The 20,943-nt window shown below is 39.5% G+C and overlaps 1 protein-coding gene across 1 annotated transcript; it reads left to right on the top strand.

The window, feature by feature from the left end:
• Positions 1-1,385: 1,385 nt before the first annotated feature.
• LOC310766936 (uncharacterized protein C18orf63) lies at positions 1,386-18,413 on the top strand. The gene is made up of 15 exons (XM_083623571.1): positions 1,386-1,931; positions 2,972-3,136; positions 4,036-4,114; positions 5,597-5,653; positions 7,744-7,855; positions 9,160-9,201; positions 10,149-10,225; positions 10,629-10,738; positions 11,350-11,446; positions 11,542-11,618; positions 12,819-13,002; positions 13,688-14,725; positions 15,896-16,015; positions 16,516-16,610; positions 18,036-18,413. The coding sequence occupies exons 2-14, from the start codon at positions 3,003-3,005 to the stop codon at positions 16,573-16,575; spliced, it is 2,187 nt and encodes a 728-aa protein (XP_083479697.1). The 5' UTR covers positions 1,386-1,931; positions 2,972-3,002; the 3' UTR covers positions 16,576-16,610; positions 18,036-18,413.
• Positions 18,414-20,943: the final 2,530 nt, after the last annotated feature.

The raw sequence follows: 20,943 nt of genomic DNA, 5'->3' as shown, positions 1-20,943 counted from the left end.
GCAGGAGGTTGAACTAGATTGACCCTTCCGATCCCTTCCAACTCTACAAATTCTAGGATTCTATACATACACAGTGCAGTTTTCTGGGATCCAAACAAGAATTCTTGTTACGATTCTCTGCCGTGGTCATTAAGGAAATCACCCCCTGGAGCTAGCAGAAATAAGCTAATGGGGCTTTGTTCAAAATCAACCCTCTAAAAATTGCACCACAGTACAGCAGGGAACTCAGGAAACTTTGAAAATCCAGCACTGTATGTGATCTGAGGCTCAGTAAAAAGGAATGTAATTTTTTTTTTAACCAATTGCGAAGACCTTCAGAGAGAGGGGGGGGGGGAGAGAGAGAGAGATAAGGAAAGGGTCCTCGATTCAAGGAGAAGAACACTTGTGCTTCCCGGCAGGCAGGCCCCGGGAATATTACAGCATAGGTTATCTGCAGGAGATGAGAAGTCGCATTGCTGCTGGGCTGTTCCTCATTCCGACGCCGCCTCCTTCCAGGACTAAAGGTTGCCTTTTGCGGAACCGGGCGCCTCTCCTGAACTTTGGACGCGGGGCCCGTCGCCACATCCAAGGCTGCCTTGCGAGAAGCGGGGGCTTGTTCCGCATACCACCCCCCCAAAAAAGTACTTAGTCATTTCCCCCCTCACACTATCTCCCTCCTAAACCCCGCGGGAGAGTTGCGAGGGGAAAGTTGAGAAGCTTGTGAAGATGAGGCGGGGAGCCGGTTTCCTTCTCTTCTCAGCAGAAAAGTCGAAGAGGCGACTGACTCCCCTCCCCCCCCTCCATATATCGTGTTCCTTCTCCTTCTCCCCCCTCATGACTCCATTTTCTCCAACTTTCTGTCATCGCGATTGCTCCCCTCACAGAGGGCGCTTCCAGGGGACTCTGCCTGTGTAACGTTCTTCCCCGCCTCACGTTTCCCGCGCTTTTCTTGCTAGGTGGCCTTTAGGCTCGGCTTCTCACTGGGGCTCTTCCCCTTACGATTGCTTTCCCGCTGCCTTTCGAGGTAGCCCTCCCAGTAAGAGGAGAGATCTACCTCAGGACGCTCAGATCTTTGGAACAGATTCAAAGGCTGCCCTGCAAAACTCTTCACAACTCGACCATCAGAGCCAAACTAGACTTTCTGGGCAAATGGTGGCTGGCAGCAGGAATGTGGCACACATACAGCAATAGGCATCCATAAACCGCAGTGGCCTGCTTCACACACGCACCTGAATCCCTCGATTTCTCTGCACTTTGTTGCAGGCAGCTGAATGTGTAAATGGACACAACTGAGTATCACTGAATATATTATTAATGCCATTTTATTCATATGCCACCCTTCCTCCTGACGGGGCAGGGAACCATGTGATAATAAGCACACCAGCTATACAACAGCGCAATAGCAACATTGTTAAAAACTGAGGGAAAAAATCAGCCCTAAAGCCCAAGTGAGCAAAAGTGCTTGTAGTTGACATCTGAAACTTAACAGGCTCAGTGCCCATTGTATTTCCTCAGTCAAGGTGCTGCCACGGAGAAGCCTGTGTTTTGAATCACCATGCCATGGGTCATGCCCATTGGTAGGATTACGGAATATCTGTGATTGTCCATTCACATATAAGAACCACCACTGGGTATTGTGAACAAGTAATATATGAATAAACAGATTGCCCCAAAATTAACTTCTGTAAGAGAAAGGTTGCATGATTTAGTTCCCGTTTTTCAAGTTTTTCATCTTTCTGCTATCGTTAGGCCTGAAGGGGGGAAAGTAAGGGAAGAACTGCAAGAAAAGTAGAACTACTAGTGTTGTCATGTCGTAATATCATAACTGTCAACAGTATAATAAGGATGAGGGATTTTCAACAGTCTTCCCTACCCTAGCCTCAAGAGAAAGCTTTCCTTCAGACTTCTGGTGTGCTCCCACGTTAGTTTTTTAGGTAGAAATATGTACCTAGGTGGTTGTTTTTAGGAAACAATTTGAATTTAATTTAAACTACACAAAGCTCCTTTTTTCTGTACAATCAACTCCCCTCAGTAAATCCAGGTTCTAATCTCTTACTGGTCATCACTACAATCAGCTTGAATACATAACCAAACAATACCAGTGATATACAATTACTTAAATTTTGAGGGTTATTTGGTCATATATTTGGGTATTCAGTTTTCAGAATGATGTTTGGTGAATGAAAAGTTGGACTGAAAAGCAGCTTGTGTGCTGCTTCTGGCTCTGTTTGATATGACTGAATAAAGGAGGCACTACTGATGTTCACAAAACTGCTTTCTGTTCTACTATGTGCCATGCTCTATAGTCAGAAGTCCCATATGCCATTTTATTATTTATCATGATAATTTATTAAATTTGTATACTGCCCTCCATCCAAAGATTAAAACATAAAAATACAAAATGAGAACAAAAACCAATCACACACATACATTTCAAAGACCATAGAATGTTTAATCAGCCAAAGGCATGGTTATAGAAATACGTTTTCACCTGGTACCTAAAGCTATGTAATGAAGGTGTCAGATGAACCTTCCTGCTGAGAGCATTGCACAGAGAACTACCACAGAAAAGGCAGTACACAAAGAAGGGCCTCAAATGATCATCACAGGGTCTGTGTCAGTTCATATGGGGAGAGGTGATCCTTGAGGTATTGTTATCCTGCACCATTTAAGGCTTTATAGTCAAAACCAGAATTGGGCCCGAAACTAAATGGCAGCCAGTGCAGTCAGGCCAGTATTGGTGTGATATGCTCAAACCGTTTTGCCCTGGTGATCAACCTGGTCAGCGAATTCTGCACCAGCATAAGTTTCCATACTGTCTTCAGAGGCAGCTCCCCATATAATGCAGCACAGTAATCCTCCCCCAGTAACGTGCTACTGAAAAATCTAACTTCTTCTCACCTACCCCCTCTTTCTTATATTAATTTGCCTTTATTTATATGTACCCTTTCTGATAATCATTCCCCACCCTCCACTTTGTTATAGGTCAGAGGTTACTCAGTTCTTGTAGCTAGCAAAGCAATATGAATGATGTTACCTGCCAGTCTTTGTTTTTCATCAGTCTGCCTGAGCTGCGAAAACTCTGTGCCGTGAAGGTTACACTGAATTCTCAGTTGGCAGCAACAGAAATTAGAACAGCACAAAGGAAGATGTGCAGGTAAAGGAAATTTGCTTATTGTATTTTTTGCACCTTTGCTATCCTAATGAAGTTCATAGTGGACACATGGCGGAAGGGGGAATGATGATGCTGGGGGGAAAGCATGCATTGATGTTTTTACATATAGGTTGCTTATCATGGTTAGATCACAGGCACTGAGACTATCTGCAGAGGGTCCCACAACCCTATTGCAGCTTACTGAGTCAAGGAACACTCTGTTGTGACTGAGAGTTGCTGTAGCTCAAGTTCTGATTTCCTTTCTTCACAATTCAGATGCTTTGTACACTAATAAATGCCAAAATGATAAGAAGAAGCTGAGTGTATAAAGCACTTGCTGCCTCTGACTAAAGCCAGTTTTAGGCACCCAGTCAATAATGAATACACATTATTAAATATTTAAGACTCAATAAAGATTTTGTTACAACATCACAAAACTTATGTTACTATGGCACTATCACAATATGCATCACTTCAAATGATTTCAAAAGTAAAGGACCCCTGACTTAGTCTCCCTCTAAAAATTGTAGCCTAGTCTCAGACCATGTGGACCTGTGCTTGCTGGCACATCAGGTCTTAAGAATGGGCCAGTAGAATTTACATATAGAACCGGGTATTGCATCCATACATATGAAATTGCATTTGCTAGGATTTTTGTTTTCTGCTAATTGATCAACTGTGCTTCACTTCCATGAGTAATATCTATGGTAAGATACATGGAATTAAAGAATATACATAGTTAATGGCCAGTTATTCTGAGGACACTTAGACGACTGTAAAGCAACATCTTAAAGAACGTTGACTAAAAGAAAAAAAATTGTAGAGTGCAATGTACTTTGCGTTGTAGCTTTACTAGTATGGAATCATGGAGGTTAGTGACAAGTTTTGAATGCTTTACCTAGGCAACTCTTGCATCTGCATCAAGATGTGCTTTCTTCACCTGTTCCTGGAACATTGAATCAAATTTCAGTGGTTATGACGGTCAGTAATAATATTTCTGGTAACCTATATATAAATTAAGAGTATAGATGGTCCAAGATCCCCTGGACATGATATTGAGCACACTTATGTCTGAGCTTATGAAGTCAGGGTTTGCCAGGACAAGATTTCCCCAGGGAATAAACTGCCACTCGGCCATCCAAGATCTGGAGAACTGAAACCAAGTTGCCAAGCAACAGTGAACTGGTGAAGCTGTACAAGCAGAAAAGTATAGAGGCTGGTTGCCCTGGCAATTGGAATGACATGGCTCTTCACTAAAGACCCCAAAGTCTTATAGGACCCCAGACAACCACAGAAAGCATGAGAAGCCTCTCATTTTTAATTTAAATGTTGATCATATGGCTGAGGAACAAGCATTCTGGCTACAATGGTTGGTTAGGTTGGAGGCCAAGAACGAGGAGGAAAAACTGGGAGACATTCAGTGGCAGACCTGGGGGTCTCAAATTTCAACAGCATCCTGTGTGATGCCAAAATTCAGCAAGCCACCCCCCCCCTCACCTTTCATTCTATATCATAGTTGCAACAACCCCGAGCTCTGCACCGAAAGCGACTGAACCAGTAAAGGTAAAGGTACCCCTGCCCGTACGGGCCAGTCTTGACAGACTCTAGGGTTGTGCGCTCATCTCACTCTAGAGGCCGGGAGCCAGCGCTGTCCGCAGACACTTCCGGGTCACGTGGCCAGCGTGACAAGCTGCATCTGGCGAGCCAGCGCAGCACACGGAACGCCGTTTACCTTCCCGCTGTAAGCGGTCCCTATTTATCTACTTGCACCCAGGGGTGCTTTCGAACTGCTAGGTTGGTAGGCGCTGGGACCGAGCAACAGGAGCGCACCCCGCCGCGGGGATTCGAACCGCCGACCTTTTGATCGGCAAGTCCTAGGCGCCGAGGCTTTTACCCACAGCGCCACCCGCGTCCCTGACTGAACCAGTAGCACTCCCCTAAATCTGTGACATTAACCGCCTATTCTTTCTATCTCATATTATGCCAGAGAACAAGCCAGTGATGAGGCTCCTTAGCAGGGCTGCAAACGTACATGCTTGCAAAGATAAAGATTGTTAGCAGAATTCATGTCATTGATACCTTGATCTTAAGATTAGACTATTACTTTCCAGTCCATAGAAGCTTGTTATACAACCATAGCATTTGACAGAGTTGCCTTTATCAGCCACCCTCTGGAAAGGTCTTATCCTGAAGTCACAAGGGGACTAAACATAGTGCCTTCCCATTTTCTCTTTCCCTTAAATACATGAGTTTAGAAAGATTCTAAAGACAAACAACTGTCATGAACAAACCAAGTAACATAGTTTCATTGTAGTGATTTTTTTCATTTAGAGAAAATTTCAACATTTCTACATATGGGACTGAGACCAATTGCATTTTTCTCAAAAAATGTAAGATTATCTCCATTAAATGTATCCAAACAATATCTATCTGTGATATATTTGTTTGTTTTGCTTGTTTTAGATACTCTTCTATAAGTCAGGAAAATTTCAAGCTTATATAGAGAAAAACAGATCTATAGTAAGTAATAAAAATGTTTTTTCTAAGCCTGGTTACATTGTTTAGCAATTGCATATACTTATTTGTTTTGTTTATTTGCTAAATGTATATACTGGTCCTGACATATACCTCCCATAAAACCTAGCTCTCTGAAAAGTTTGAAAACTTTTCTTTATAATGCCCAGTCCAGTGGCTGGTGGCAGTATACCTAGGACTACCTGTAGTAACACAAGTTGATTATTTTTTTAATCACCAGTTCAATGCCTCACCAGTTCACACAAGCTTGTTGTTTTGGCTGTATAAGAATCCACATTTGGATAATGAGTTTGCTATTAGTATAAATCAACAGAAAACTGTTTTTGTAGGTTTCTGCCCCCTGACCTGCTATCTATCAATACAGAACTAATTTTCTGCAGGAAAAGTGAAAAGGAAAAGGGGAAATTTCAGGAGTGAGCTAGCGGTAAATCACATGGAGAAAGTTTGCTCTACTAGCAAAAACGCAGTTGACACAGAAGTGTTAGGCCTAGTGAGCACAGCAACTTATCTCCAGTAGGTCTTGTTCCCATGAATCAGTTGCTGATACGAAAGGTCCCTGCCTTTCTACAGCTGTCTATGTCCCCTTTTCTCCAGGGTTTGTTTTCCAAGCAATCAGAGACTGTGACTTGTGCATCGCCAATCGCTCTTCCACCCTTTTCCTGCCTTTGGTTCAGGGAGACAAGAGGGAGGGGAGCTTGTTGCAGCAGCAGGAGGAGACACCCATGACACTTCACCAGCCTGACTCATCTCTGCCTCTTGGCCTCTCTCCTTCCACCTTCTGCTTCAGCTTGTGCCTCTAATTCGGAACTTCTCTCTGTTACACACTTTCCCAGCTCACTAAGGCCTGTTACCTCCCCAGCTTCCAATACCTCCCCTTCCCAGTTGAAATATACTCAGAGTCGCAAAGTGATTTCATGCTCTTTATTCAGCTCATAGTGGTGAGGAGGAATGAATGAATGTCCCCTCAAAGTATCTGCTTTATATACATTATTTACACAATGGGCTGCACATGATTGGCTAATTCCGGAATTCTACTGTAAGCCAATCAGGTTGTGGATTCACTTCTATCTGGAGCATGATTGGGTGGTTCCTGCCAACCAATCATACTGCTGCATTGTTCTAGGACCAATCAGACTGCTGCTTCTGAATCCTATTGTTCTAGGACCAATCAGACTGCTGCCTTTTGGATCCTATTGTTCTAGGACCAATCATACTGCTGCAGTTTGGATCCTATTCAACTCAGTACATAACACCAGTCTTCTCCCTCTGACCACTCATCACTGTCCCACCACCACTCTCTGGGCTCTGAGTCTTCTTCCCTTGGTGGTTACCTAGCTGGTTTCTCCCACCGTTCCTCTCCAACCAGGAAAATTAGAAAACATGAAAATTGGTGGCTATTGAAGGACTGTACCTCAGTACAGAGCTTACATTTTCACTTCATTTTTTAGCACAGATGTTATACAATTGTAATAGTATACAACACTGCTGCATTTTGTTGAACCAAGAAAAATAACTTGTGTAATTTACTGCACACTGGGAAGCTGTGTTAGCACTTTCCAAGGCAAAACTAGATATTTCAATCACATCACTGGGAACTGAATGATTGTTTTTTTGTTTAGTGGATAACAACTCAGATTGGAACCAACATTGTGGGAGATAAGATTTTACCCTTTGTCCCCACCATGGGTCACCTGCCCAGCTGTTATCCGCTCCAAGAGAGTGCCAATGGCAGCTTCCCTCCTGCAAATAACAGCTCCTCCCTCCCTGGTGGAGACAATCAAGATAAAAACCATGGCAGAGGCAGTGGATTACATCTCTTCTCTCCCCACACTGTGGTCCTGATCTGTATCCTGCCCTTTTACCAAACAGAAAATTGTCTCACAACTGCCAATTGCAATTGTTGGTCACCCCATTTAATTTGGCCCTTTGGTAAAAAAGAGCTGCGGCTAGACAGAGTGGAATGTACTTCGCTGCATGGATCAATCAACTTCATATAGTGTCAGTATGCTTTATGATTAGCATATTTTGAAAGAGAAAGCATGTATTTTTTATTGTTTTTTGGTTTATCACACTAGATGGCAATGCCAGAGAGAGTTGTCCCAGCTGTCTTTCAAACCTGCCTGTCTTATACACTTATAGCCAAACTTGCTCCTAATTGGAACCAAGCTGGTCATCTCTTGATACAAGGTATTTATTCTGAACCTTTGACAATCACAGTCCTATCTAGTGTTATATATTTGCTCTATTTTGCATACATAGCCAATTTGCTAGCTTTAGATCTTCTTTTGTCAAGTGATCCTAAGGAAATTTTATGTGTTACTTTAGAAAATGCTTATAATACCCATGCATATTTGCATATTCCTTCTGATCTGGGCAGTCACCTCCCCTAGTACTAACTTGTTTGGGAGAGTTGAGAAAAAGGAATAAAGGTCCCATGGGACACTGACTGAATAGCACTGAGCTAAACTGCATAGCATGACTAGAATAAGAATTTTTGTTCATATTTCATCAGACCACACACTGCTTGTTCACTACCGGAACAAATGGTATTTGACATGACAGTTGTGCATTTACAGGTTCAAAGAAGATAAAGCACAACTCAGAGAAATAAAACATATTAATTTCCATATAAAATCCTATGTAAGAAAAGCCTAGACAAGTTTGTCAGCTTGTTTGAATTCTCATGACTCCATTCGAGATACTGTGTTTTTCATTCAGTGGGGCTCAATTGCACAGACTAGCCAGTTCCTCCTCAATTGCCTGCCCCACTCCCTAGCCATGCCATAGCCTTTTGGTGGGACCAATGCCTGCACCAACTCCTTGTATGCTGAATAAAGATGGCCAGGAGACAGAGAAAAGGTAATGATAGTTTCCACACACACACACCCCAAAGGACAAGAGGAGATACTGAAGGTAATTAAAAAGTGAGATAAAAGGTTTTGTGACTGGTGCCCACAAAACTCTCCGGGGGGAAAAAATGTGTCCCTTGGTCCAAAAGGTTTGACAACCCTTGATTCATTAGACACTCTGGATCAGCAAATTCTGTCTAAAATTGGGATGTTGAGTCATAGTACCTCCAGATCAAGTGTCTGTGCTTAGCTTGGGGAAAGCTAAGTTATGGAACTCCTTGTCACAAGGAAAATGCTGTGACAAAGAATTTCCTAAAATGGATTAGATATCAGTGGAAAATGATATCCGTCATTGCCAATGGATTATTTCAAACTCTGCTTCCATTTAGCACCATTATCTTTCTGGCTTTGTCCCTGCACCACCATTCTGTTTCTTGTGGGTCTCAGTAACTTCTAGTCATCTCAAGTGGACCCTGGGGGTGAAATGTTTGAGAACCCAAGCTTCATACTGCAGAAGGAATCTATTTTGAGGCAGCCTTAGACTGGAGAAACCAGATCCTTTCCAAAATACTGATTTGTAAAAGCTTTATAAAGGCAGCAGGCATATTTGTTTTATAATATGTACCAATTCCATTTGTTAAGGGAAAGATTTTCTGTCACAAAGGGGAAAGCAAAATGCAGTTGGTAAGTACAATATTGATTGAAGAAAATATATGTTGCCCTCTCAGGACCTGAAATTATTTTGGTGATATGTGTACTCATGTCAGTGTGGTTGAAAAATAATGGAATCATTTGTGCATCAAATGCAGGTACAGAGGATCACCAGCTGAACCTCTACTGTGTTTGCTTTGCTGGAACCTGATGAAGATATCTTTCGGTGAAATGTTATGTCAGGCTATTACGAATGTTCAGGCTGCACAAGCATATCAGCTTGCCAGATGGAACAACCCCTCTCCTCTCCCACCACACACTGGGGGTTCTTTCAACCCCCCCAAGCCAATTTTGGGGGGCTGAGGAGGGGAAAAAGCCCCATTGGGCACACTGAAGCCCTTGCTGATGGGTTTTATTAGGTGAATCCTGTCATGTATCTTTAAAAGCCTGGTATATCAGTCATCATGAAGGCAGATTATGCATATACTTCCCATTGTCAAGTGGCAATCAGAGGCCAATAAGATGACTGCACATAACGTGTGCATGAAAGGCAGTTGTCAACATGCAGTGATGATAGGAATGCCTATATTATGTCACTCCCCAATACAAGGTACAAGTAAACTACCAGGAAAAACCTAGAATACCCCTTTACTGCTACTAATTCTGTGACCTTTAGGAGATCAACAATTCATGTCTGGAACCATAAGCACTATGGTTTTCCTCAAGCATGGGTTCAAATTCCCTTATAGCTCAAACAACTGTAGCTGCTGCAAACAACCCTTTTGCCAGGAAAAGTGCTAGGGCTACACAGAGAAGGCGGGATGGCTATTTGCTACGTGCTTAAGCTCTTGGATTTGCCAGATTCCTATAGTGTACATTGTTGGTTGGAAACTTTGTTTAAAATTAAGCACAATGTTTTTGCCTATATGTACATGTGATGAAAAGACATAATTATCTGAATATTACAAATTTTATTTTAGTTATGGACATCAATGTATCAGAGACTCAGCTCTGCATTAGTATCGAAGTTTTCACAGTACGTCTGCCACCACCTGAGGTACAGGAGTACATCAATGTTTTCTACTTGCATTTTAACTAGGCCTGCAAGTCTGCATCCTATTGGGGGTTTATTTATTATTCATGACACTTTTCCCTTCCTTACCCTAAGCCTTCTCCAAATCTGCTCCAGAGGGTTGGGGAATCTGCAGAACAAATTTAGTGAGTGTGCAGGATGGGGAGTCCCATTCTGCAAAGAGAAATATTTGTACTGGTGAGATTGTTGCTTAGTGCTGTGTTGGTTATAAGCCAATGTACTCATGAAGTTTTGATTTCATAATAAGTAGATGAATGCCGTATAGGTTTTTATGGTACCTTAATTATTTTAATGCATAATACTTACTTGCCGTATATGTTTGCAGATACTTTGAAAAATTACTTTATTGATTTTTTTCTATTCTCAGCTTGAAGAATTTAATATTTCAGCAAACATCTTAAAGAAATTTGACAGTGATAATAATGCTATCATTCAAAAATACTCTGTTTTAAGTAACTGGTGCTATGTTTTGCCAAGGTATGTTCTTATATTTCAACAAGAAATGCTAATGAGATGAAAAACACATCTCCTGCAATATGTATTAGTAATTATGACTAGTTTGGAAATTGATTACTCAAGGAGAAAAAACATTTCATGACCAATGTCGACTTTTCATAAGTGTTCATACAAATTCAATTGGCATATTCATTATTTTTTTTAAAAAGGAATTTTTCAAAGTCTATATTTTTATTGCATACTATTTTTAACCTTTACACATTTCCATAGGAAAATTCATTCTATCTATTTTCGCTGTAGCAAACTGTAGGTGATATCTGCAGATAAATTTGCGTTACCAGCTTTTTCTGTATGAGAGACTGTCGAAAATGTCACAGCTTTGTAGCAGATAAAATTTTACTGTTAAATTATAAACAAAGAGTGACAGTTCAGTTTCTGATCTACTTCCTGTAAAATAGGCAAATTGTTCCACTAGCCAAGTTAAGTTACAATGCTGTAAATCACTCACTGGTGTGGGTAGACTGTAGGATCATCCAGCACAATTCATATCTATCATGAAAATAACTATGTCCTATTTCATTATATGGCATGGAATTATTATTTTTTAGTTTTCTTTTCTTACTTCTGCACAGCATGAAAATGGGTCAGATCATAAGCATTAGCCACATAATTCCACCCGATACTCCATTCCAGTCATATAGTGATTTGCAGCTGCACTGGGAAAATCTGGTAAGTGAATGCAAATACATAATTTGTTCAATGTTGACTATTTTATATAGCAAGTTCTTAACCTCCTTGTATTTATGTATATATTTTATCTTCAGTATGGCTATATTCTTCCGGAGGATCCTGGGATTTATTGCAACGTTTACTTCAAACTGATAGGGGAGCAACTCTTCACATATCTTTTATAAACTTTAAATTTATGTATTAATTTGTTTCTCCTTTTTGGCACCTACCTAAGATTATGGGCCAAACCTGCAATACACAAAGTTTCATAAAATAATGATGCTCAGTAGTTAAAATTATCAAGTAGTTCCATAGTAAATGAAAGTGTCATAATATAACATAAGCCCTTTTTAAGTCTCTGATTTTAGTGAGAACATAAAACTCTCTTAAAAAGGCTATTTCCCATTCAGCATTTGTTAAGTGCAAATAATACTTATCACCACTCTGAATACACATAATTTCATCTTTCTTCTTTCAGTTATAAATCATTTTTTAAACAGTCACATAAACACACAATCAAAATTCTACACCAAAAAGCTAAATCCTGCAACCTAAATTCTGTACAAATTTAGATATTTTTTTCTTGTTTTGCATCATTTATCCTGGTTTTTATATTCATTGGAAGGGGGAAGGAGGTATGAAGGACACTGAAGTATTATCCTGACTATTAGAACGTTTTACCTGGCTTCTGATATTTCAGTAGGCAGAAGCTATACAGCTGTAAAAACATACTTGAAAAAACGGCCCAAAATTTATTTTTTAAAGTAAGTAAAGGGTGGGTTTTTCAGAAACAGAATTCTTTGTGCTGCACTGTAATGTTCTATGTAGAATCGCAGCAGCTGCAGAGCACTGCATGACATAGAACCACTATTCTTTAGATAACTGAAATACATATGAACATAACTTATTTTGTTTTGTTAAATCTTGATTCAAATTGTCTTCACTTTATTTGTGCTCCATTTCAGTTTTAAGTTGAATCAGCACAGATGCATCAGTTGCTACCACAGATGCATCAATTGCAATGAAAGTTTAAATGGTCATTGTCAACAGTTATGTGTTTGCCTTTTTGCAGTCTGCACACACTTTTGAGCGTCATTGGTGCTAACTGCCAAGTGATTCCATTCTTCACAATTCTTGCTAAGGTGTAGATATAGCATGGCCTTAATCAAGGAAAATTTCCCAGTGAAAGCCTTGTTGCAATAAACAGGAGCTGGAAAGGGGCACTTGTGTGCAGCTTCCATTCATTTCAGTAGACCTTGTGCAGGAGATTGTACCCCCCGTCTTTATCATACACATTGCACAAGGAACAAAGCAACAACTTCTCTGTGTATATTTCTCAAACAATTTCTTTCAGTCCTTAACACCAACTCAGATATCCTTTCAGTTGCATACGAAGTCAGCCAGTGCAGTACTTTCCTAGAGTAGATTTAGAAGGTGTTCTAAGTGCTTTTGTTGCTGATCTGAAGACTGTCATTCCACACATTTGTGGGCTTCCTGTTAAAATGATAAGTAAAGCATTATATGCCACCAAAGATCTTACCCAATCATCTGTACAGGTAAAGGCTATTTAAATATTCCTGTTGAAATTCCTGGATGTATTGTTAATGGATCTTGGGAATAGTTTTAGAAACTTTGGAAGACAGCTACTGTACTTTGGTTTTTGCCATTGTGGCACATAGAAGCCATCTCTTTCTGCTCTTATAACAGTGGGATAATATATGAAGTGGCTGAAGTAAGAGGGTGAACAACTAAAGCAGACACAGCAGTCACGTGGAAACCAAAGCAGCCCACATAATTTTTACTGTGACAACCAGAGATGCGATGGTTGCTCTTGTTGCTGGCATGATAACTGCAAATAGTTATGTGCCTAAAATGATTCTAGGTCTTCCTAGTTAGGATCTCTGATTATTAAGAGCAGTTTTCCACTGATTTGTGGGAAAACTAGTAATAACTTCAGAAACTAGTAATAACTTCAGAAACTAATCATTGTGCTATTTATATGGCATCCTCCCCCAACATGACAGGACACCTAGCAGTCTTAAACTATATAGTTTATTTGATTTGATGCCTTGCATGCTTGCTTGTTTTTTTACTTCATCCACACGATGTTGTCCTCATTCAAGTAGCAGCCCACACTTCCCGTCCCAAGTAATTCAGATTTCCCCCCAAAATTGTTGTATACAAAACCTGTTAATGGTACATAATGTATTTCAAATTACTCTGTGGTTTCTCGGTTTTTAGAAAGTTAGCTCCAAACCAGCCAATCTCACTGGAAAAAGGAACTGCAGGGTAACTTTGACTCAAGTACCAGTAATTCCAAGAAAAGGCATGCTCAGTCCTTCAGCATGTGCTATAGAAAATAGCCACAAGATGGAGCTTAAAGCCAACCAACCAAAAACAGATATTTTTACTAATCTCAGTTTACTAGCAGAAGACAAGAACATTGAGGCTCCAGGGAGAAAAGTGTATAGCAGGAAACAAGAAAAAACTTCAGAAGAATCTGCAGGAATGCTAAACTCAAATGTATCTTTTAAAACGTCAAATAATACTTTAAGAAATTATTCTACCAGAATCATACCCATCTTTAAAGGAAAGCTATTGCAGATGGATAAGCAGGCCACAAAGGCCACCCATGAAAAGAAAAGGCAGAATGCTTCTAAAGTAATGAACACAGCTGCTAAATTGGCTGTATTCAAGCCTAGTACAGATCAAGTTAACAAATTGTTACGTGATGCATCATTAAAAAATACTACAAACGGAAGTGCTCTTCAGATACAGACTGGAAAAGCCAATGTTAAGTCTACTAAACTTGCATTAAAAGAGAAAAATGAGAATTATGGACACTTGGCAAATTATGCTTTAGCTAATGGAGCAGTTTTAGACAGGGATTCAAGTAAATTCAAATCCATAAGACTAAATTCCTCTTTGAAATCACCTAGTGACCTTGCAGTGCATCATGTATCAGTTGTCCATCAGCATCTGAATACACCTTCAAATTTCAGAACAAGCCAGAATACCCTGACCACTGAGTCAAAGAAATCCCATCCCTGCATGTCTCACTCAGGTGTGAATGAGGGAAATCCCAGAATATTTCACAATCAAATACAAAGCTCACCTGAAGAAGAAAAAATGAATGCTTACAGTTTATGCAGCTCAGTACACAGTAGGGCCAAACAAGGAGATCACAAAGAATCACTAGGAATATGCCAGCAAGATACCATTAAGACTTCTAGTCATCATCTGCAGGGCAACTGCCTACAGGTATACCAAGTAATAAAGGTATTTAATCCATTTCAGCATAGAAGTTTCCTCATACTGCCGATTCATACAAAGACAGCATAGAAAGAAGGGGGGTCATTTTGTGTCAAATTTCAGGTATATGTCTTAGGTATTGTTTGTGCCACCCATGCTTAGCCAGCAGTTTCTTACAAATACCTTCCTTCCCTATCTGAATATTAGGTGCTTAGCTCAGGCTGCGTGTGCTTGCTGTATGGCCTGGGGAATCATATGGGCTTAATTAGCGCTGCTGAGCCCATCAGAAAATAAAACAAATCTGTGCAGATGTGTCCTTAGAAAAGGATGTGGCACTTGTCCTTCAGATGTTTCTAGACCACAACCCACATCATCCTTGACTGTTACCTATGCTTGCTGGGATGATGGGAGTTGGAGTCAATAACATCTGGAGGGCAACACAGTTTAGCTACTTCTGCCTTAGAAAAGAATTTGAACACCATACTGATACTGCCTGGTTAAAAATAAGGCCTCAACCTGATCAGTGCCTAGATGAGAAAGTGCCTGGGAGTTTATCACTATGTGCTTTTTGAAGGGTAAGTGAGACTACCCTTTTCATTTATTTTGATGCTGGTCTTTTTCTACCAGACAAATGAATAACATTTTTTCATTAACTTCAGTGAGAGTATTATTGGGTTGCACTGCATAGATTACATTTTAACTACTTGTTTCCTTAGATGGCAAAGCAAGGTCAGCTCATATTGTCTTTGACATTAGCATGACACTCTTAAAAGAGAATTAAACGTATTACAAAATGTACATTTAAAATGTATATTGAATGGCATGATCAGACTTTCAGTGGAGTGCTGTAAAATTCAAAGCTTTCTTATACTCGGGGCTAGCACTAAACATGTAAACTACCTTGCCAAAGGCATCTGCTTTCTTTCCAGTTTATTTATTTTAACAAAATTTATATATGGCACCACTTTGTTTGTAGTAAAACTTGGAGCTGTTTACAAGAAATATGATCAATAAGAGCAGTTAAAAACAAGTAAAAAGAATTAAAATTAACAGCAAAAAAGATTAAAAGTTTTCCACAGAATGTACTGTAATGATAAGACACATCACACTATACGTATTTTTTTAAAGTTCCATTTCCAAGGACATTTGTAACCATGTATGATTATAAATTAATGGCGGAATATTATTTTTTTTAAGATACCTAAGACAAACAAGTCATCCCATTGCAAAGATACAAACTCAACTCAGATTTTGTCAAAGATGGAAACACACTTGGCATCTGCATCAAACAGAAGTGGAAAAAGACAGCAGTTAAAGGTTTAGTAATAGTATTTATAGGCATGTTAGTGCAAGAACAAGGAAAGGGAAATTTGCCGTATTGACTCATACATAAAACAGATAATGGAAAGCACCACATTAAGAACAAGGTCTTATTCAGAAATGTTTATAAGAGGTTTTTGGTTTTTTTTAGCAAATTAATTAATTCTAGAATATCATTCATACTTCCTAGTCCCATATTCTGATTCTCCATTACGTGGTAATTTTGACTGAAATATTTGCTTGTTTATAGTAAAACCTTTCAATTCCATGGCCTATTCATTGGTTTTAAGTTAATCAAAACGTTTAGAATGATATCTTAGATATTTTGCTAGTCACATGTAGTATGCTCATTACTTCAACATTTCAGCATAAAAATATGTAATAGGTAGGAATGACATTTGTTAGGGTAGCTCTTGGCTGAATGCAACTCAGTTCAAAGTATTTTGATTTTCTTAATTGTAAATGTAATTTGCTTTAATGCTTTAACATGTTGGCAGGAAAAACAAGTGAGTTACTCAAAGCCAAAGAAACTAAGAACCAGTAAGCTATCAAACTAGAATAAGTATTTAGAGATGAAAGAAAGAAAAAACTGGTATGTAAGCACTAAATTGTACTTTCTTTTATTATAACCCTTCCTATGATTATAGCTATTGATGAAATAAATAGCACATAAGGTTTTTTTATTTGCTACTAGATTTCTATTTATATGGTGCTTCTCAACTATTTTGCACTTCTTACCACAAGCCAAGAATTGTATTTCCTTGTTTTCAAACATTCCTAGTACTTTTCTTTTGTTAGAGTGCAAAGACCCATCTCTACGCAGATGTGCAAATAAATCTAATATGATAAAAGCCCAGAAATACAAAAAAGCCTCCTGTGCAGCACATGAATTTACCTTCTTTCCACTGGAAAGTTCATAGTAAGAGATTTGGAGTGGGGGGCAGGGAGAGATCTGGGTTGCTTACGCAAAGCCATGGGCAGGATATTCAAAATGGCAATGTTACACAAAATGCAAAACAAAAGTAAACACATGTGTGGTCCTTGTAAAACAGTATGTGTTGGTTATAAGGAAAATATAGATATACAAAAGGAGAATTCCTGGGTGTCAAGATCCAAGGTTGGGGCAACTATTCTTTGGTGAGAGAACCCCAGCAGAAGTTTAAAATCACAAAATATACAGCAAAGTAAAGCATGGAAATATAAGCTATTGGACCTTTAAAATATGACTTTCTAAGTTCCTTCCAAAGTTCCCATCTTCCTCTAGCTTAGAAAAAGTAAGTTTAAAAATGGTTTACTTACAAATTCTCCAAAGGTCAGTTTCATGTGCATTTCCATGCATCAGCCAGAAAACAACGGCAGTAAAACTTGGATTAGTTACAGTGGTGAAATTATTGGCATAGGAACACAAAAATGGTTTGTAAAATCATGTAGTCTGAGTTGCAGCAACCAGCTCAAAACCTCTTCACAATTTGAGCTTCTCAGGTAGACTGAAGGGGAACAATAGGTTTGATTACCCTCCTCCCAATGTAAGGAGGAGTGGCCTAGCTAAACCTGACAGGAGAGCTTACTCTATGGCATTAATCCCTTCATACTTTAATTAGATTTATGTGAGGCTGCTTATCCCATAATATGTGGGAACAGCAACCAAACCAGAGGGCTAGAGTATGGTGCAGATGAGCCCTCTCACCCTCAGAGGCTCATGAGCTTTTTGGAATTGGGTTAGCTGTGCTTTAATTCCTAAACTCTCTTTGTTTTTTGCAAGCTGCAGTTTTTGTGTATGTATTGTGCAATGTGAAGCATTGTATGGCTATGTGAGAATATGTTTAGAAATAGTGTTGGCTTAGGGGTAGTACGAAACACACAAAACATTCTTCGACCTGCCTAATTAGTTGTTATTTTGATTGTTTTACTCAACTTTTGAATATTTTTTTTCTCTTTGCCACCATATCTTTATGATAGTTCTAAATTGCAAAGAGCAGGACAACATAGTTATATTATGTATTTTATTTTTCCACAGCTGTGAAAGCAAGGCCATGTGATTGTATAAAAATTGCAAAAGACTTTGTTCAGAAGATGTGGAATAGTCAACCTAGTTGATTTTTACCAGTTTTAAAACTGTTCCATTAATAAGGTTTGTTTCATCTGAAAAAGTGTTTTTTTTAAAAAAAATTGTCTGCATTGTGATATTTTTTCCTTTTGTATCACATGTAAGTCTCATATGTGTCTAATTTTGATTGATATATGTGGTAATAAATGTTGCAGTGCACATTTTGAAATGATTTTACAGTATATTGTATAAATGCATTTTCTCATGTATACGTTGCTTTTAATTACACAGAGGCAGCGTAACATTGCATATTAAGGCTCATTCTCATTAAATAAATAAATGTAAAAGACAGCTTTCATCATTGTTATAAATGGTCAGGATTCAAACTCCACTATGTATCTGCATGCATATGGGGAGGTGGCAGTGTCTCACACCTCTCAGAATACTGCTTTGGACCCCCAACCTTAAGAGGTGATGACATTTCAGGGGGTTTGAAAAGCTCTCCTGTGTGAGTGGAAGCCCAGTATATATTTCTGTGAGTAGTTACAAATGGATGATACTGACTGAAATAGAATAGGGGCTCTGTGCTGCCACCTGCTGCTTATGCAATCAAATGTTTATAGACGGACTGAAATGTCTCCTGGAGTCCTTCTCGTCACCAAGCGGTGAGAAGCTTGAATTATTAATCCTTCACTTGTTAATTCAGTCAGAGTTCTTAGTCTGATTTGAAGCATTTAACTTATTAAACAACTTAATTTTCATTCCAGTCAAAGTTCATTCCAAGTATAGCTATATACATGCATATGCTATACTTTTTTAAAAAATTGAATATGTGAAAAGAGTAAAACATTGTTTTAAGGCAAACAGTTCACAGTGGCTAGTAACTTTGGGGTCATACTTCGTTGCCAAATTACAAAGTGCTGATGTATGAAGTATTTTCATTTTGTATCTTGGGTTCCCATGTCATAATCTATCACAGAAAGACCCATTTACGCTTATGTGAAGAGGCTGCCAAAATTTAATTGGCTTTAATTGTCTACTGTAATTAAGTACTGAATATTCCACTAATTAAACAATTGTCTTCTGTTTTAAAAGGATTGGAACCCTGTCTTGCGAATTTTCAATTTAGTGGGCAAAAGGAAGGTGGCACAATACCTTAATAAATCAAAAGTTGGCACAACTTCTGATTTGGCTGTAATATAACCAAAAAGCACAGTGAATGTTTTAACAAAATCTGACCCATTATTTAAAAACATTAATGTAAAGAACTCAATTGAATCATACAAGAAGATTAATATGAGACAGGATGCAGACATGATTAGTAGTACCATCCTTACCTGCTAAAAAGCATCAAGCTACATGTTAATCTGTGTTAGAATCTTGGGTTTAGGATCTCCACATCTATGTCTGTATTTTTAAAAGGTAGCTATGGGTACCTCAATCTGGTCTAGTTTTTGTGGTTGCAGTCAGATGAGGGGGCAGTGCAACTGCTTTTTTTTTTTTTTGTAAAGAAAATACTGTGGGGACTCTCAAGCATGGGATTCAAACATGCCTTTAATATAGTTTAACCCATAACCACATTGAATGCAGTGGGGCTTCCAAGTAAACACACAATACCTATGGGTCCACAGTTTCATAAATGATCAGTATAAGAGAGCTGTGCTGGATCAAGTCACAGGCTTATACAGTGGTACCTCAGGTTACATACACTTCAGGTTACATACACTTCAGGTTACAGACTCCGCTAACCGAGAAATAGTAAAGGACCCCTGACCATTAGGTCCAGTTGTGACCGACTCTGGGGTTGCAGCGCTCATCTAGCTTTATTGGCTGAGAGAGCTGACGTACAGCTTCCGGGTCATGTGGCCAGCATGACTAAGCCGCTTCTGGCGAACTAGGGCAGCGCACGGAAATGCTGTTTACCTTCCCGCCAGAGCGGTACCTATTTATCTACTTGCACTTTGACGTTGTTTCAAACTGCTAGGTTGGCAGGAGCAGGGACCGAGCAACGGGAGCTCACCCCGTGGCGGGGATTCAAACCGCCGACCTTCTGATCAGCAAGTCTTGGGCTCTGTGGTTTAACCCACAGTGCCACCCGCGTCCCGAAGCCAGAAATAGTACCTCAGGTTAAAAACTTTGGTTCAGGATGAGAACAGAAATCGTGCTCCGGTGGCACGGTAGCAGCAGGAGGCCCCATTAGTTAAAGTGGTGCTTCAGGTTAAGAACAGTTTCAGGTTAAGAACGGACCTATGGAACAAATTAAGTACTTAACCCGAGGTACCACTGTATTTTCTTCTTTTCCAGAGTGGTCAACCAGATGTCTATAGGGCTAGAAACTAAACATGAAGACAATAGTTCCCTCCCACCATTGTTCCCCAACTGCTGGTATTGAGGCTGTGTACGCACGACAGTTTAAAATGGATATGAGGCATCACCTGCGTGCATGTTTTTCACATTTTCCACACAATGTCCTCATTCAACTGGCAGCCCACTCTTTGCCCTAATTTAATTCAGATTTCCCCCAAAATGTGGGCAACAAAGTGAGGGGGAAAAACTTTAAATTGCATGTTAACCACTTGTAGATGTACTGAAGTGCATTGTGTGAGCAGGATTTTCTTACAGAAGTACCAATGTTTTGCTGGGTACATTCTGTACTTCTATTAGCAAGGCAGTCCTCAGTGGGCTGCTGGAATAGACTTACTAGATTGTATCCAACACTAGTCATACTCGAAGCAGACCCACTGAAAGTTCATCATGTCCATTAATAAGGTCCATTTATTTCAATGGGTCTACTCTGTGTAGAACTTAATTGGATACAACCTGTGGAGTCTATGCAACTGAAGCAACCATTTTATGTTACAAATTCTCAACTGACAGC

Source organism: Podarcis filfolensis, assembly GCF_964270895.1.
Source record: "Podarcis filfolensis genome assembly, chromosome: 7".
Classification (NCBI taxonomy): domain Eukaryota; kingdom Metazoa; phylum Chordata; class Lepidosauria; order Squamata; family Lacertidae; genus Podarcis; species Podarcis filfolensis.
The sequence above is the reverse complement of the archived record's forward strand: the minus strand, read 5'-3'. Positions and strand labels throughout refer to the sequence as shown.

Coding starts and splice junctions, on each gene's coding strand:
- LOC310766936 (XM_083623571.1), top strand. CDS start 3,003: ATGAATGATGTTACCTGCCAGTCTTTGTTTTTCATCAGTCTGCCTGAG. Junction 7,856..9,159: donor TGGTCATCTCTTGATACAAG/GTATTTATTCTG, acceptor CCATTTGTTAAG/GGAAAGATTTTCTGTCACAA. Junction 11,619..12,818: donor ATAGGGGAGCAACTCTTCAC/ATATCTTTTATA, acceptor ACACCAACTCAG/ATATCCTTTCAGTTGCATAC.